Source organism: Heterocephalus glaber, unplaced genomic scaffold (genome assembly GCF_053883595.1).
Source record: "Heterocephalus glaber isolate CG9 unplaced genomic scaffold, H.glaber_assembly_v1.0 deba00001111, whole genome shotgun sequence".
In the NCBI taxonomy this organism is placed as follows: Eukaryota; Metazoa; Chordata; class Mammalia; order Rodentia; family Bathyergidae; genus Heterocephalus; species Heterocephalus glaber.
This window is the reverse complement of record NW_028258194.1, coordinates 649927-668093: the sequence shown is the minus strand read 5'-3', so window position 1 is coordinate 668093 and position 18167 is coordinate 649927. Positions and strand designations below refer to the sequence as shown.

The 18167-nt window shown below is 44.7% G+C and overlaps 1 protein-coding gene across 1 annotated transcript in view; it reads right to left on the bottom strand.

The window, feature by feature from the left end:
- Positions 1–7039: 7039 nt before the first annotated feature.
- Nipa1 (NIPA magnesium transporter 1) overlaps positions 7040–18167 on the bottom strand; it is a 46803-nt gene continuing 35675 nt past the window's right edge. Inside the window, exons 4-5 of the mRNA XM_004872190.4 lie at positions 14080–14240; positions 7040–9495 (exon numbers count right to left, since the gene is read on the bottom strand). Of these exons, the coding sequence (XP_004872247.1) occupies positions 8984–9495; positions 14080–14240 (673 nt within the window). The 3' untranslated portion in view covers positions 7040–8983. The remainder of the gene's footprint in view (positions 9496–14079; positions 14241–18167) is intronic.

Genomic DNA, 18167 nt, shown 5'->3' with positions numbered 1-18167 from the left:
GAGCGACACCCCTGGCCTCTCTGGGATTTAAAACATTAGTATTAGCTGAGTGTGGCAGCACACACCAGCATCCCAGTTCTCGGGAGGCTAAAGCAGGCGGATTCTAAGTTCAAAACTAGCCTGGGCTATATAGTGAGACCAGGTCTCAAAATAATAAAATTTAGTATTAAATGATTTTCAGTTAATATTATTTAGTTTATTCAAAGTCATAGATGACCTTCAAATGTAGTGGGGCATTTTCTAAAATACCTGTTAGAGGGGGTCAGGGAAACTCTCTGAAAAAAGACAAATAACTCAAGATGTATGTAGGCAAAATGCTGGGATAATCATTAAAATCCAAGAGTTAGCTTTTAATAATTTCGTTGTCTAGCCGGGGATTTAGCTCAGTGGTTTCTCCGCCTGCCGCATAAGCTCAAGGACCTGAGTTCGATCCCCGGTACCAAAATAATAATAATAATAATAATTTCTTTGTCTGGTGAAATGGCAGGTGGATGTAGTAGAGGAAGAATGCCCACTAGATGGTGTAATCACAGGTCCTCCTAAGAGGAGGGCAGGGTGACAGAGGATGGCAGAGAGATGTCACTGCTGGCTGGCTTTGCAGATGGAAAGAAGGAGCCATGGGCCCAATTCTCTGAGCCTCCTGAAGGATGTCATCCTGGCCACACCCAGTAACACCTGTGTTGGGCTTCTGACCTCCAGAACTAGCAGATAATAAATTTGTGTTATTGTTGGCCATAAAGTTCGTGGTAACTACTTAGAGCAACCACATAAGCCTGCTCCAGTGAATATTCCTATTCGGTGGGAAGAGACCATACTAAGATCCCTCAGACGTCTTTACTAAATATGAAAAGCTGTGGTGTCAGCCTGACATGGAGGTGCACACGTGTGAGCCTAGCACTCAGGCTGGTGCCGAAGGATTAGAAGCTCAAGCCCCATGTGGCAATTCAGCTAGCCCATTTCAAAATAAAAAGGGCTGAGGGCTGGGGATTTAGCTCAGTGGTTTTGCCGCCTGCCTCGCAAGCTCAAGGTCCTGAGTACAATCCCTGGTGCCAAAAAAAAATAAAATAAAAAATAAAAAGGGCTGAGGAGGTAGCTCAGTGTGAAGGCCCTGGGTTCAATCAGTAGTACTGGGAAAAAAAGATGCAGTTTCATAATCAGGCAAGGTAGTTTGACCTTTCCTCTCTCCTCTGCTTCATGGCTTCAGCTCTTTTTCAAACTGTGTGTGTTTGAGCCTTCCCTGGCGTCTCTCACCTCCTGTCGCCATGCTTCCATTCTACTCCTGGCTCTTCCATTGCCCTCAGCTGAAGTTAATCTCTTCTTTAAAATGCTAATACAGGTAGAAGTCTCTGGACATCTTATGGCTGTTTCTTGGCTATGTCCCTCTCCTCCAACTAAAAACCTATAACCCTAGCACTCCAGAGGCCAAGACACTGTGAGTTCAAGACCAGTTTAAACTACATAGCAAAACCCTATTTCAAAACAACAAATGAGTCATTTGTAAGTAAAAATACTGAAACATCTATATACTCTTGGATTCTTAATTTCTTTTAAAGATAATATATTTAGTCTGTTACAAATATATTTTCATAAACTATTGGTATATAAAAAACAGCTCAAGCTGGGTATGATGGCACACGCCTGTAACCCTAGTACTCAGGAGGCTGAAGCAGGAGGCTCTCGAGCCTGAACTATATAGAAAGATTGCTTTCTTCCTGGCTCTTTATTAAAAAGTAATGTTATTGGGCTGGGGATTTAGCTCAGTGGCGCCGCACCTGGCTCAAAAGTGCAAGGTCCTGAGTCGATCCCTGGTACCAAAAAAAAAAAAAAGTTATTAAGAATAAAATTCAGGCAGGAGACAAGGTGAAGCCCAGCCTGGGCAACTTAGTGATTTAGCAAGACCCTGCCTCACAATGAAAACTACAAAAAGACTGGGACCCAGGCTTGGTGGTGCACACCTGTAAGGCTGCACCCTGGGAAGCAGAGGCAGGGGGATGGCAAATTTGAGCCTAGCTGGGCAACACAGCAACTTAGACCCGGTCTCAAAAAAGTAAAAAAATGACCAAGGATATGTAGCACCATGCAAAGGCCCTGGGTTCCATCCCCAGCACCAGGGAAGGAAAGAAAAGTAAAATTCTAGTTAATATGTGATTCTACAAAGAACACAAAAAAGAAATTAACCTCTATGATAAAACTCTAAGGAAAGCACAGAAGAAACAGTCATTTTGTAGGTATTGTTTCAGAATGTAAAATTAAGGAAGAAAATAGGGCAGAAGGGAACCAACAAACAAAAACAGATGTTAAAAAGTTATAAACATGAGGATATAGTTTTTGGTAAGAAAGGTTAAATATTTTAGATGAAAAAAAGATTTTTAAATGTGTGCAATTAAATCTCTTTGGATAGTACCTAAGAAAAAAATCTTTACTGAATTTTTTTTTTTTTGGTACTGGGGATCAAACTCAGGACCCTGTGCTTGCAAGGTAGGAGGAGGAACCACTGAGCTAAATCCCCGGCCCTTTACTGAAATATTTTCCTCATTTAATAAACTCACTGGCGCCAGAGGGTGGTGCAGCTCAGAGGTAAAGTGTGTGCTTAGTGTGTTCAAAGCCCTGGGCTCAAACTCCAGCACCAAAAATAAAGAAAAAAGCATAGACACCAGAAAGATTGATGACAAGATTTCTGATAGTCTTAGAGTACTCAAACGTGTTATGATTCTCTACATTTCTTTTTTTTTTTTTTCCTGGTGTTGGGGATTGAATCTAGGGCCACATCCTCAGCTCCCCCTCCCTTTGTTTTTGTTTTTTGTTTTTTTGGTACTGGGGCTCGAACTCTGGACCTTGTGCTTTCGAGGCAGGCATGGGCTAAATCCTTGGCCCGATTCTCTAATTTTCTGTGGGCTTAAAATATAAAATGATACAAGTGATGCAACTCAAAAATATGTAAAAGGCATTAAAATAGAGCTAGTTTTCTGTAATACCATAATTTCAGTGAGTCATGAGATTGTCACAGGATGACAAGTTCCTTCACATACCACGGACTTCCCCAAGACAATGTCAGGCCAACATAATAGGGAGAAAATGTGAGGGCCAGGGATGATTTGAAACCTGAGACCGCACAAGAATGTCAAGCAAAGGGAAAAATCAACATGTTCAGCTAGAAATGAGTGATTTTATTTTAAAACACATACAGATTAATAAATATTATTGGAAAACTTAATAAATAACCTTTCCTATTTACATAAGGCAATTACATCATGCCATGACTACTTCTATAAAGCAAAATATAAGTCTTAGCTATTGATAAATGTGTGCATGTGCTAATCAGAAGCTCCTCTGATGCACTGACATGAAAAAGTGTTATGCAACCAATATCAATTTTGACATTTTTATCTAGCCTTCTTCCTGTTCAATGATTATATTCCATTTCACCAGGAAATAACAGCTATCCTTTAAAAAGGCAAAGACACTCAAGAATGCTACTGGAAAACAACACCATTAAATTTTGTAAAATACAAAACCACTGAATGGGTATGGGAGCATATTTCTGTATTCTAACAAATAAGAGGAATGTCTGAATTTTCCCACATGGCCCTTTGGCACTAGTGGCTGGGAAGCCCCTGACGTGCACTTGACGTCAGAGGTCATCGTCTAGGTTAAGCTGCTTGAGAGCAGGGAGCTCAGCATTGTTCATTACCAATCACAGGGGACAGAATCAGCCACACAGTCATCTCATTTTCTGCAGAACAGACCTAAGCAGGGTGGCAGAGGAGCTCCTCATACCGTCAGCATGTGATCATTCAGTGCAGTTTTCAGCCTCCCAATTTAATTTCCATATTTTACAACAGAATATACAAAACCCTTTAAAAAACAAACAAGGGAAAATTAAAGCCTCAAGGAATCACACAAACTTGACAACCAGGGCTTCCTTTACTTGCTTTGTGCTCAAAGCCTCTGGTCCTTGGCACTGTCGGGGCAGACTTCCTGGTCAATGCAGCGAGTTCCAGCACCACTCCCAGAGCAGTTCTGAGTGCAGTGCCTTCATCCGAGGCCACCTGAGCACTGCTACAGTGCCACAGTGGGTCTGGAGAGCCATCCCACCCCTTTAGAGGTAGAAAAAACGAGGCATAGAAAGGTTAAGTGACTCACCCATATTTGCACAATTCAGGGAAAAATGGAGAAAAGAAACAAATCCTCCTTAGCTCTAGGCCTTAGGCTCTGCTTTTTAATCATTTTGGGTACATCTGAGTACACATTTATTTACATGATCACTGCTCTACTGAATATCAAGTTTTTACTAGACTACTTTGATGTAACAAAGGTTACAGTTTCTTAAAATATAACTATTTTGTTACATTTAATAGCATATGATATATGTATATGAAAATAAACAAGTAGTGGCATTGGGCCAAATTCTCCTACAATTCTTAATCTGTTCAAGTATACAATGGAGGTACAAGAATCTGGCCAGATGTGAAAAGTCACCTATGAGCAAAAGGATAGACCCTTAAAATTCATCACCAGTAACAACTGTGAAGTGCAAATGAGGAATACAAAAAATTGAGGTATTTTATGTGATAAACTGCCTCGTAGTGACTGGTGTGCCAACTGGTCTTTTCTCTTGCCGACACAAGTTAACATAATCTAGATATGGTTATGAGTAAAACATACAAAACAGGAGCAGGGACATTTCCTTGGAAGTAAGGTCAACAGTGAAGTAATACATTTTGGGTCCCTGAGAAGGCAGAACACCAAGATTCCATGCAACCCTGCTTGGCAGGTGTATGACCTCCTTGGTGTCAGACACATGGAGGACACCCCCTCAGACCAAGGAGCTGACCCAACATCAGTCACAAAGTCCTCTTCTCTTTCTAGTCTCCTACTGAGTCACACGAAGCTGAAATAGGCTCTAGGAGCATCAGAGAAGAGCTATGGATGTGGCTCTGCGGACCCCTAGAGCGTCCTCTCCATTCTTCTAAAGGAGCGGAGCAGCTGGAAAAGAGAGCTATCAACTCCTGACAAGAATTAGCAGCAGGGGCCAGGGACACAGCTCAGTGGTAGAAGCGCACTTGCCTATCATAGTGGAGGCCCTGCGTCTGGGCTCCAGCACCTCAAAACAAGCAAAACCAGAGGAAATCTTGGTTTGGATAGGAGTGTGGCTCAATGGCAGAATGCTTGCTCAGCATGCACCAGACCTGGGTTCAACCCAAAACAACAACACATGGTACGGCTGTGCTCAGCAACACCTGTCTCCATGGACTGAGTGTTTATCCAAACCCAGAGACACTGCATCTGAACACTTCACAGAAGTCTCCAAACTGACTTCTAAGAGTTGAGGAAAATATTTATTTACCAGGAGCTGAGCTGTCCAGAAAAAAGGGGAACAGTGACTGCACATTTGAACAGTGTTCTATCAGAAAACAGAGATGAAACCCACAAAAGAACAAAGACCAGTATCTTAATGCTAGGATTTACTGCTGGAAATAAAACCAGAGTGAACAAACTGGCTGAAGACGTAGTGCTGAAAGAATATTTCTTATTGCTGAGCAGAGAGCAGTGAAATACATTGTATTAACACCCAGATAGGAAAAGACTGTGATGACAGCTGAGTAGTGAGCAAGGCCACCAGAAAACCAGACTGCTCCTGGGGTCCCAGCACAGGCAGCACTACCCTCGTCTGCCGAGCCTCACAGAGAGGCGGGACACGCAGAGCAGCAAGCACCCAGGACGGGCGCTGTCCCGGGCCTGTGCTGGGGTTAGAGTCCTTACCTGGTCCCACACTTGGTCAGTAAGCAGAACAGGAAACAATCCTTCCAAACGTAAAGGTTTAGATGCTTAAGGAGGAGAGGAGAAAGTGACCTCTTTAAGTATCTATCAAAAGTAATTTTGGAAATTTTGCTTTTAAAAACCCTTTGACTTTAGTGGAGACTTGAAAACAAGTACACTTGCAAATTAATTCTTTTTACTTAGTAGCTGTTGTGTCGGGTGGAGGGGTAACTCCCCTTCGGTACTGGGGGTTAAATTCAGAGTCTCTGCACTAAGCTGCATCCCCAGTCCTAAGTCGCTAAGTTGCCCAGGCTGGGCTTGAATTTACAATCCTCCTGCCTCAGTTTCCCAGAGTGCTAGGATTACAGGGATGTACCACCATGCCCACTTTTCCTTAGTTTTATCAGAGATAAAACTCAAAGCATATCATCAGGAAAATGTTTTGTATGTATTTACTTTTGGCAAGACCAATCAGAGATGCATCCCCAAATGGCCCTCCCTTTAAGCTGTCCTTTGGGGCTTTTTCTTCTTTGTATTTTCAAAAGAACTATAAGAAAATGCATTTGTAAAGTAAATCATATTAGACCTAATATATATGCTCTGTGTTAACCCTGAAAACCAGATCACTAGACACAAAGGGCACTGCCACTCGCTTGGAAACAATGTGCACTTTGTTCTGCTGGAATGAAAGTGGCATGCCCTACTACAGCATCTGCTGAACAGACAGAAACCTGAGAGACAAGACACCTTCAAGAGGGGAGGAGATATTAGCTGTGAGATTTTGCCTTACTCTTAAAAAATCATAGGGAGAATCACCTAGGAACTGTCACCTCTGAATAGTCACGGTACACTAAGAGATGCATTTAAACTAGGCTTCATCTGTAGGTTACAGCAAAATGAACAGAATTTCCACATTATGAACTTTCTTATACTTGTATAGCCATACCTATGCTTTCTCAAGCTCCTTACCTAAGGAACTATTTTTATGCCTAAAAGTGTATTTGTTTTTCTGATTTTTTTTTGGTACCGGGGATCAAACTCGGGTCCCTGTGCTTGCGCAGCAGGTGGTGAAACCACTGAGCTAAATCCCTGACCCAACCTAAAAGTGTATTGACCCTGCTACATAATGCTTTTGCTTATACTCAAGAGTTTAGTAGATTAAGGCCTGCATTCCTAAGAATGCTGAAAATAAAAAAAAAAAAAAACCTTCAGGAGCTGATAAAAACAGAAATAACTTTTCTGTGGATTTAATTACTCAACAGTATAAGACTTTTAAAACTTTAAATAAATTTATTTATTTATTTATTTATTTTGGTACCGGGGATCGAACTTGGGTCCTTGCGCTTGCGCAGCAGGCAGTGAAACCACTGAGCTAAATCCCCGGCCCAAAAAACTTTAAATAATTTTGCTGCCGCTTTTCAAAAATCAATGACAAACCAAGATTATCACATGTACTTTTAATTCATACAGTATTGTTTAGCCTTATGTTAAACGAGTCTTATTTTATTTAGCCTCTTTGTTCAATACTTTAGGGAACTATTCCTTGGGTCTTTATTTTAGAAATGTTGTTTCTGCCTGGAGAAGCACAGTTTTGCCTTAGTGAGTAACTTTAACTGGGTATCACTAACTTTCATGGTCCCTGCTCTGCTCTACTTGACCGAATCTTGGGTGTGGCACATGTCCCCATTCAGGTGGGACGCTGCTGGAGAAGTACACAACATCACTGTTGATTTGCATCACTCCATGCTTTGCTCCAATTTAATACACTTGGAAGGTTACTACAGACAGAAAAATGATCTTTTTGATGCAAAACCTGCCACAATTATTGGCTATTTAGGTAGTCTTTCATTTTGTTTCATCTTGTTTTTGGTTCTGAGGATGAAACCCTGGTGTTTGTGTATGCTTAAGAAGTCTGAAAGGTTGGGTAAAAAACTTTTGGATGAGACCCCAAACAATGAGAGGGCTAAATGAGCTATTTCCATCTTTGATATACATTCCTTTAAAACTACGTGTGTTGTAATTTGTAGAATCTGTCTTAAGCTTACCTATGCGCTTTAATTTGCTCCTGTATTGAAGGACAGTCAGTATATGTGCTATTAAACAATTATTCCTTCATGTAGTAACTTTTTATTAAGGAGTTTATTTCTTCCAAATGGTCACAAATGCTTGGTGAAAAACAATGTAAATATATTTGATACTGGACCCTAGTTACACAAGTTGAATGAAAATAAAATGCCTCATGCTACTTAATTAGTTGTCTTTAATTAGAAAATAACTACATGCTGAATGGGTCCATTTGCCCTAATGTGTCTTTAGTTTTGACTATCTTCCACTGACTATATTATTTCTAACTGCTTTACATATTTGTAATCTGAACATTGAAATATAAATATATAACCAAGGAAGTGGCATTATTCTAATCTAAGAGAACATACACATAGTAATAGTCAAATTAAGTGAATAATTCAAGTGATAAAGGCACTGAAATTGATTTGAGCTACTGAAAAGTCACCCTGCCAATGGAATACTGCATCACATTCACTAACTCTTCTCTACTTGCTAGTAAGATGTCTCGGGATGAGTGCAGGCGAGAGCTGATTTGTTAGAGAATTAAAAACAATTCAATATATACCTCCTATTTGAATGAGGTTCCTGAATATTATACATGCTTAATGCAAACTAACACAACTATAGTCACATTTACTGTACAGAGCCAGATTTCAAGACAATTTCTCCTGCTTCCAAAGTAATCTTCTAAGGACATTTGCTCTCCTGCAAAGACTAACCAGAAAGAGCCCACCTTTCTTTTCTAGAACTTCTTTTTTTTTTGTACCGGGGATAGAACTCGGGTCCTTGCACTTGCGCAGCAGGCGGCGAAACCACTGAGCTAAATCCCCGGCCCTCACCTTTCTTTTCTGATTAGGTCATGTTAAAATATTTTAAAAGGAAAGAGTAGTCACAAAAGCTTCCAGGTTAATGGAAATGAAAATGACATTCATCTCATCAGAGAGAGACGACGCCCAGGCAACCACTGAGAGGTCTGGGCTCCTCAGGGCTGGGCCTGGCCGGTGTGGAGCTAGGCTCCTCGTGTCCGCTAGGCCACCTGTGAGTGCACGGGTGACTCTCACACCAGGGATTGAGGGTCTCTGCCACTTCACATCCAGTCTAGACCAGGAACCACCTCCAAGTCCTGCTCCTCCAGCCCCCAACCCCTGGCCGCATCCTAGTCTGTTTTCATGTTGGATTTGTTCATCTCCCCGAGGTTGAAATTGAACTCTTTGAACACCTGTATAAGAACGATCCCCACAGAGACAGTCGTGAATCCACAGGCCATACCCAGGAAATCCACCAGGCCCACATTGCTCCACTCCCGGAAGAGGATGGCTGACGCCAGCAGGACCAGAGTGGTGAATACTACGTAGTAGATGGCCCCAAACACAGAGGAGTCGAAGCACTCTAGTGCCTTGTTGATGTACCTGAACTGGACAATGATGCTGCAGCCCAGCACGGCCAGGAGCACCAGGCACAGGCACAGGGCTCTCTGGCTGGATGGGTTGTTGTGCAAGATGTCTTGGGCCGCCAGCCCTATGCCCTTTGTGGAAGGCACGGTGAAACTCCCCAGCAAGGAGCAGATGCTGATGTAGACCATGATGTTGGTGGGCCCGTGGGCCGGAGCAATCCAGAAGATGAGCAGCAGTAGCATGAGCAGCACGATGCACAGGTAGCCCACAAACACTGCAAGACAGATGGGACACGGTGACCCAGGCTGTCCTCTGCCGGCTGCCATCCAGAGGGCAGGGCCAAGGCAGTGCCTGGCCCCCACCAGCCACTCTCGAGGGTGCTCTGGAGGGCAGGCAAGCATCTGGGGGAGCTGGCTTGATTTCACTGGATCCACCGATTCTGTTCTACAAACACTACTCCCATTGTTATATTCACCACCGAAACACTGGTGGAGGCTGGGGATACAGCTCAGGTAAAACACTCCCACAGCATGTGCAGGCCCCTGGGCTCCACCGCCAGCCCTGGGGAGAAAAACTGTATAGCTCTAAGTTGCCACACCCACAGCAAACAAGAAAGCCACAAGACTATGACCTTCCCAAGAACTCCCAGGGTCAGTGCTGGCTATGTCCTTCACCATTGGGGCCTCACTGATTCTGTCCTCTTGCAGGGCCCTATACCGGCGTGCACACCATGATCAGCCAGGTCACACCTAGAGCCACTCACTGCCCCTCCATGCTGGCGAGGACATGCCCGTGGGCCTGGCCACCCCCAGGGTACAGTCCTAGGATGGCTAGAGACACTGCAAGCACCCCATTGGGCAGGCAGGGAGCCCCCTCCTCTGTGGCCCCCAATCAAAATGAAACACAGAACTCCTAAATGTTGGTATGGTCCTCTATTAGTGCCATTTGTACACTAAATTCAACATGAATGATTTATTGTTAAAAATAAGCCATTCAGATACTTTCTTTAATAGGTGCTATTCAAATTTTATATTTCCTCCAGAGTTAGTTTCATTAATTTGTCTTCCAACGTACTTCTTAGAAGTTGTCAAATTTATTTCAAAAAAGATTTTTGTAATATGCTTTCTATATCCTTTTAAATTCTGTAAAATCTGTGGTAATGTCTCCTAGATCTTGATATTGCAATTTAAAAAATGTATAATTGATATTCTATAACAGGAAGAAAATGTCTAAAGGAGCAGGGGAAGTGGGAGGGGTAGGAGAAAGGAAAGAAGGGAAAAGAAAAAATATGAGAAAAGAAAAAAAATGGAAACAAAGTCTTTGCAAATAGGGAAGGGTAGAGGGGGTGAAGGGAAGGCAGGGGAAGGGGAAAAAAATAAGAACCAAGATACTCATGTAAAGGTACAAGATCCCAGTGATGAATGTAATTGTACTGTATACCTAAAACATACCAATAAACTTAATGGGAAAAATAAATAAATAAATAAATAAATAAATAAATAAAAATAAGCCATTCAGGGCCGGGGATTTAGCTCAGTGGTTCTGCTGCCTGCCTCACAAGCACAAGGATCTGAGTTTAATGCCTGGTACAAAAAAAAAAAAAAAGGTCTATCTCAGGCTGGCCCTGAACCTGTGATCTTCCTGCCTCTGCCTCCTGAGAGGAGGGATGACAGGCCTGGGCCCCTACACATGGCTGTAAGACGGTTTTCTTACTTTCTAGAGTGAATCCCACAGATCCTTACTGCATGGCTGTCATGGGTGGTAGTGCAGGGGTGGAGGACATGGCGAAGGTGGGGACCCTAAACAGCAGTGTCCACACCGGTTACGCAGCACACAGTGGGCAGGGGCGTTGCTGAGGCCCCACACATTACCCTGTTCTCATGACACCTGCTGTCTCCTTGGACTTGGAAGTGAAACATCTGGTTATAGTAACAGAGCCCAGAACCTGTCTTATGTGCAAAACAAAGTACCCCTCATACGGATTTCCTATACACTGAATTTTTGAGAAATGCAACTTCCATGTAAATTGAGGGAGAATTATGCCTTGTTCAAAGGAACTTCAAGGGTTATCGTCCATCGCAGTGGATTCTATTGCAGTTGGCAAGGCCCCGTTTGAGTCACTCATGCGTCACCTCCAAATAGTCTGCATCTGCAACTGTCAGACCACGGGGCTGGAGTCCCCATCTGCCTTGTCTTGTTGTTAACCTGATCATTTATAAAGTAGCATCCTGCTGCTTCTCCTTTGCTTTACAGTTCCAGTATTATACCTATTGCTTTGGAATTATGTATACAAGGAGGTTGCATTTTTTTTTCCCAGTACCAGGTATTGAACTCAGGACCTTGTGCTTGCAAGGCAGGCGCAGTGCCACTGAGCTAAATCCCTGGCCCCAGGAGGTTGCATTTTGACGATTTTTTTTGAGACAAGGTCTTGCTATGTAGTCCAAACTGGCCTCGAAGTTGTGGCCATCTTCCTGCCTCAGTCTCCTGAGTGCTGGGATTACAGACATGTGCCACCACATCCAGCATATTTTGTTTTGTTTTGTTTTGTTTGTTTTTTGGTACCAGGGATCGAACTTGGGTCCTTGCGCTTGTGCAGCAGGCAGTGAAACCACTGAGCTAAATCCCTGGCCCATCCAGCATATTTTAATGGATTTCATCCCCACATTATAAAGAGGATACTGGACCTCCCAGGGCTGGGTACTACCTGGACACAGAGCCAGTCAATGCAGACATGTAAATCAATAGGCATGGACATGCAAACCACCAAGCAGGCAGCTACAGCCCTGGCCTTCAGAGGTGAGGAAGAGAAGCTATGGAGCCCTACTCTGGGTGGACTCAGGAAGACTGCAAGGAAGGGAAATGAAAGGGCAATTTTCTGGGAGGCCTAGCTACAAACTGGGTGAGGGGTGAGCTAGGAATGGTGGGGCACGCCTATAATCTCAGCACTTGGGAGACTGAGGCAGGAGGATCGCTGGGAGTTCAAGGCCAGCCTGGGCTACATAGTGAGACCCTACCTAGCCCAAAAAACAAAAACAAACAAAAAACCTGGGAAGGCAGTTAGACGGGATGCATATAACACAGCGCCTGTGGAGCAGGTTCAGGGTTGGGGAGGCAGATGGTTAGAAACAGCCCGTATGCACTGAGCAGACGCAGCATCAGAAGGAGCAGGGTGTGAATGTGGAGTGCAGGGCCCTCTCATGGGAAGGGCCTGCACTTCAGAAGGGTCCCGGGTGTCCAGAGGGTGAGAGGTCAGGGGCTTGAGGGCAGGGCACAGGAAGGTTAGCACATGGCAGCAGTGCGGGTGGCAGAAGGAAAAGACGGCCAGTGGCCAGTTAGCTCGGGAGAGGGCAGGAGAGGGCACCCAGCCTCGGCAGGCATCTGTGAGAACTGGGCAGCTCGGAAAGAAAGTCCATGCCCAGAAGACCTGTTGATTTCACAGGCTAAGCCTTAGCTTCTTCCATGTTAGAGCAGGCAGCCAGCTGGCCCTCAGCTTTGTGATGTTTTTCACTTCTTTTCAAGCAGTTTTGTTCATTATCATCCCCGCTTAGGAACCACTTTACACTCCCCCCCACCAACTGCTCACCTTCCTGAAATTTTAATATCATTGAAATACTTACGTGCCTATATACTGTACCTAAATCTGTATAAAGGCTAGGTATACAGCTCAGTGGCAGAGCACTCACCTAGCATGCACAAGGCCCTGGGTTCAATTCCTGCCACTGCCAAAAAATAAACAAATAAAAGTAGCCTTTGGATATGTCTGCTGGAAATTACCTAAAATTAATCCTTGAGCCTACTCACATCTGATTCTCTGATTTTTTTCCATTGTCTTTGTACTCACCTTGCTACAGTTACCAGAACATTTTGGCTTTTATGAGTGTGAATGATATCACAATGCTCAGTGTTAGATGTTTAGATAAAACTAAACATCGCGGGTAGATGGCTAATCTTGGTTAGTTTCACTCCAGATTCCTATTTAAAGTTTTACAGATGGTTCGATGCTACATTCGTCACTGTTATTAAGGAATACAAAGGGCCGTCCCCACAGCTGTGGCCCGGAGACATTTGTGTGAAGGCACCTCTGTGTGGGCATCGAGGCAAAACTGTTGGTAACCAGCACAGGGTAATCGCCTGGACGTAATTTAAAGGAACTCTGTGCTTTCAAGTGGGTGTGATGATGCATTGTTTTTACTACATCTATCAAAAATAAGAAGTTATTACATGTCAAACACACAGAGACACAAAACCCTTTCTCCACTCCAAGTTTTCCATCAGCAGGTGAGGCTGGGGGAAGACAGAGGAGAGCCCATAGGTGCCTCACCAGCGGGTCTGCAGGAATAACTGCAGGGAGGGCAGGGAGCGAATGTTGCAGCGGGGAGAACCCAGACAGCACAGGGACACAGCAGCAAACACTGATGGGGAGGAGCGACCAGGAGGAGCGGGCAGAGCGGAGCCACAGGCCCCGGCAGTCTCTGTGGAGCGGGAGGTGTCCCTGGAGCACGAGGAGCTGCTGGGGCTCAGGAAAGAGCCACTGTGCCCGGGCCATGAAGAAGGCCCTGCAGGCAGGGGCCGGGATGGGTGCTCATCACCGTCCTGGTGAGTAGGGTCCCCATGTGGTTCGGGCACCCCGTGTGGGGTCGGTTTGCACACCTGCACATGGAGTGGCAGCCAGACAGAGCGTGTCTGCACATGTGGGGTTGGCTTGCACACACGGCCACCCCAAAACAGAACGCATCTCTGTGGTGGCAGATTACGGTGGGCACGGGGCTGGCTTGCAGTGTCAGAAACCTCAGGCTGGCCAGCGGCTCACAGCCTGGCGTTCCGGGCAGCTCTCTGGCGCGAGCTAGAATGGAGTTACCTGGATTGGTGAGCTTCTCTTCCAGCTCAGCCTGCGTCGTCACGCTCTCAGACTTTGGGGAATGGATAATCAGCACGACGGAACCTGCACAGCTTAGCAGGCACCCCAATTTGCCCAAGATGTTGAGCTTTTCCTTCAGAAGGTAAGAGGCTAAAATGGACCTTCAATTAAATAAAAGAAATCAGTATAGTTTAAATCAAACTATCTTCTCTGTTTCTACCCATGACATATACTTTATCTAGAAAACTCACATTTTCTCAATAGCCATATTTTATTTATCACTTATTGTTTGTTGTTTTGTTTTGCTGTCTTTGGTGCTGGAGATTGGACCCAGGACTCTGCACATGCTAAACATACATTCCACCACTGAGCTAAACCCACCCACAACCCTTCATTTAGTTTTTAAAAGTAGAAAAAGAGAAACATTAATAATTCCTATATTGGTTTCCTGAAATTGTTATTTCAGCACAAATTGGATTTTCATGCACAGCCAGTATAAAGTTAAGAGTATCTTAGCTCATATCACTACATTAGATTATCTCAGTAGATATAAAAATATAACAGGGTACAAAAGTTTTACAACTGATCAAAAATAAAAGTACTGCTTCCATATTTATAAAACTAAACAATAAAAAAATGCCAAGTGGGGAATGTAGGGCATAAAAATTGTCAAAAGAATTACAAGTAATGCAGGATTAAAACAAAAAAACCACTCAAGTTAAAATAAATTCAGGGGCCAGGGATTTAGCTCAGTGGCACCGTGCCTGCCTCGCAAGTGCAAGGTCCTGAGTTTGATCCCCAGTAGGGGGAGTGGGGTGGAGGGGTGGAGATTATAAAACAAATTCAGCCAAAAAATGCCCAAGCTGAGGACAAAGGAGGAAAGGAGAAGGGAAAGAGACATAAAGAACTGTGAAGAATGTGATCATTATGTACTGCGAACACACGCTGATAAAAATTAAAAATGTTTCAATGCCCAAACTGAAAAAACACCTGTAAAACTATAACAACACTAATTAAAGCAGGGAAAAGTAGAAAAAGTAGAAGGAATATGGGTGATTATTTTTCTCTAGAACTAGAAACTTTCAAAATGTCTATTACTTTTCTTTTTTTGGTACTGGGGATCGAACTCGGGTCCTTGTGCTTGCGCAGCAGGTGGCAGAACCACTGAGCTAAATCCCCGGCCCGAGGCTATTACCTTTTTTAAAAGTCTAAATTTATACAATGCCCGCAATCCTCAAGCCTAGAGAGTGCTTTCTCTCTTATTTCCCTGTAAAATCCATACACAACCTGAACTGGAAATCCTGAGCGTTTTGTCACAGACTGGCCACTCTTACACCTCTGGGGTCTGCACCAGTGCTGGCGAGCCTATGGCCCACGGGTCACTGTGTTTTTCTTTTAAGATGAAGGATGTTAATGTATGAGTTGTTTCTTCTAGACTAAAACTTCAGTATTGTTTATTTTTTTAATTAATTTATTTTTTGGTACCGGGGATCAAACTCGGGTCCTGGCGCTTGCGCAGCAGGCAGTGAAACCACTGAGCTAAATGCCTGGCCCACTTCGGTATCCTTTAACTGCAGTGTTGGCTATGGGAGAGTGATCGGTCCTCCAACTGAAGTAAAAAAGACAGCAGAGGGCCAGGGATTTAGCTCAGTGGTTTCACTGCCTGCTGCGCAAGCGCAAGGACCTGAGTTCGACCCCCCCGTACCAAAAAAAAAAAAAAATAGCTTTCAACCCAAAGCCACAAAGCCAGTGGAAGGGCAAGGGAAATTTCCCTCTGCCCTCTCAAGTTTCTGTGAAAAAAAAGGCCAGTAGATAGATTAACAGGAGAAAAATATACCTGCTTATTTAACATGTTACGTTTGGGATCCGAAATGTCCCCAAAGGCCATAGGCTCAAGCCTGTGGTGCTACTGTGAGTCGGCAGAAGACCAAGGAGTGGCACTGGAAGGAAGTCGCGTCACCGGGGTTGTTCTCTTGAAGCGGGTGTTGGGATCGGAGCTCTTCATTTCTCCCTGCCTCTTCTGCCCCACACTTCCACCATGAGGTGCTGCCTCACCACAGGCCCCCAGACAACAGCTCCAGCCAACCATGGACTGAGGCTCCCCAAACTGTGAGCCTAAATAAACTCTTCCTCATTATGAACTCTGTATCTCAGGTATGTGTCACAACAACAAAAAGTTGACACACAGACATGGATGAGCACAACAGCCATACGAATGTGAAGCTCACAGGAAGGCAGGATGCTTGACAGTCAATGTCCATTTCACCGGAGGGAGAGAAGGGGGAACGGTGGCCGAGCCAATATAAGAGGCAGTGAATGCTTCTTAGAATAGATGAGTGACACCAGAGAGCAGGCAACGGCCTGGGACAGCGCTCCTTGCAGCTGTGGGAGAGGTAACAAACCAGTGCAGGACGGGAAGGGACAGAACTTCACTGCAGGCACGAGTTGTCATAGGCAGGTGGTCTCTCAGTGGCGCTTAAGCTTGATGATGTCAAATGGACTGGCCTGGCATCCGCCGAGGGATTTGGGTGTCTGGGTGAGTCCCAGAGGTGTGGTCCCCATCACCTCTGGTCCGCACCCCTCCCCTCCCACAGCACTCTCCTCTGCTTTCTGGACCCCAGGACCTGCACGGCTCTGCTCCGTCACACCCCTCCGCCACGATGCTCCTGCCATGGAGCAGCTGACCGTGGACTGAACCCCTTAAAGTGTGAACCAAATTAATCCTCTCCTCCTTTAAGTTGTGGGTACCAGGTATTGTGTCTCGCAGCGGGAGAGCTGACTAATACGGCCACCCCTAGGACAATGGACGAAAGTGCGTCTGGGCACAGGAATGACTTTCAGTCTCTTCCTCCAGAGGTTGTTCTTTCCTAGTTATTTGAGGAAATACCTAGGTAAAGGGTTTAAAACAACCACACTTCCTTTAGGAGAAATACCCTCAGTCACAGAAGTGAACTTCTGAGAAAGCGTCTCCCTGTTGCTTTGGGAAAGAAAAAGGATGAAAGACGATACTGGCTGGGGTGGCACACTCTTGTCATCCCAGCACTTGGGAGGCTGAGGCAGGAGGATCACTGCAAGCTCGAGGCCAGCCTGGGCCACATAGTGATTTCAAGGCCACCTGGACTGCATAGCGAGACCCTGTCTCATTTTAAAAAAGGAAGAGGAAACAGAAGATGACCGACTAGGTGACCAGATGGCAGAAATGCAGCAGGCAGGGGCAGGGGTGCTGGTGAGGGAGAGCTTAGGACGAGGCCTGTTTCTCCAGCTCAGCAGGCCCCAGTCCACACTTGGGGGTCATTTTCTGAGCCCCAACACTAACTAGCGGTGAAATGACAGTGACCCAACCGTGAGGCCAAAGCTCCCATCCTGTGCCTGTGCTGCATCCCTGCCCCTCCGCGGCTCTGTCCTGAGGAGCCTCCAAAATGGAACGGAGAAATACGCCAAACCACTGTACCCAAGCAGCAGACCGCACAGCTGATGTTAAATCAAGGGGCCAAGAACGAGGCTTGACCACACGGCCAAACCCTCTTCTTCCCCAGGAAAACAGCAGAGTAGAGTGCCCCTTTTAAAATTGAGTTGTCCTTTTATTGATGAATTATGATTTTTACACATCCAAAATACAAGTCCCTTACATATAATTTGACATTTTTTCATCCACTTTTTTCACTTTCTTGCTGGCATCCTCTGAAGCACAGTTTTGATTTTAATAATACATGGCTGATTTTAATAATATACAATTTATTTTTCTTTTGTTCCTTGTGGTTTTGTGCTGTAGGTGCGATAACTAATAGCCCAAGGACGCATCATGATTGCCATAACCTGTTTTCTTCTAAGAGTTGCACAGTTTGGGCTCTTACACTTGGGTCTTCGATACATTTTTGGTACTTTTTGTGTGATGAGGGAGGAAAACTGCCCTCCCTGGCATGTGGGGCTGCTGGCTCAGTACCATTTGCGCAAAACTTCTTTCCCCATGAACTAACTCAGCACCTCGGGCAAAAATCAAGACTGTAAACTTGAGTGCACTTCTGGAATCTCAATCTGTCCTATTCATCTACATGTCTATCTTCCCTCATGTCCATTTTCCATGACTA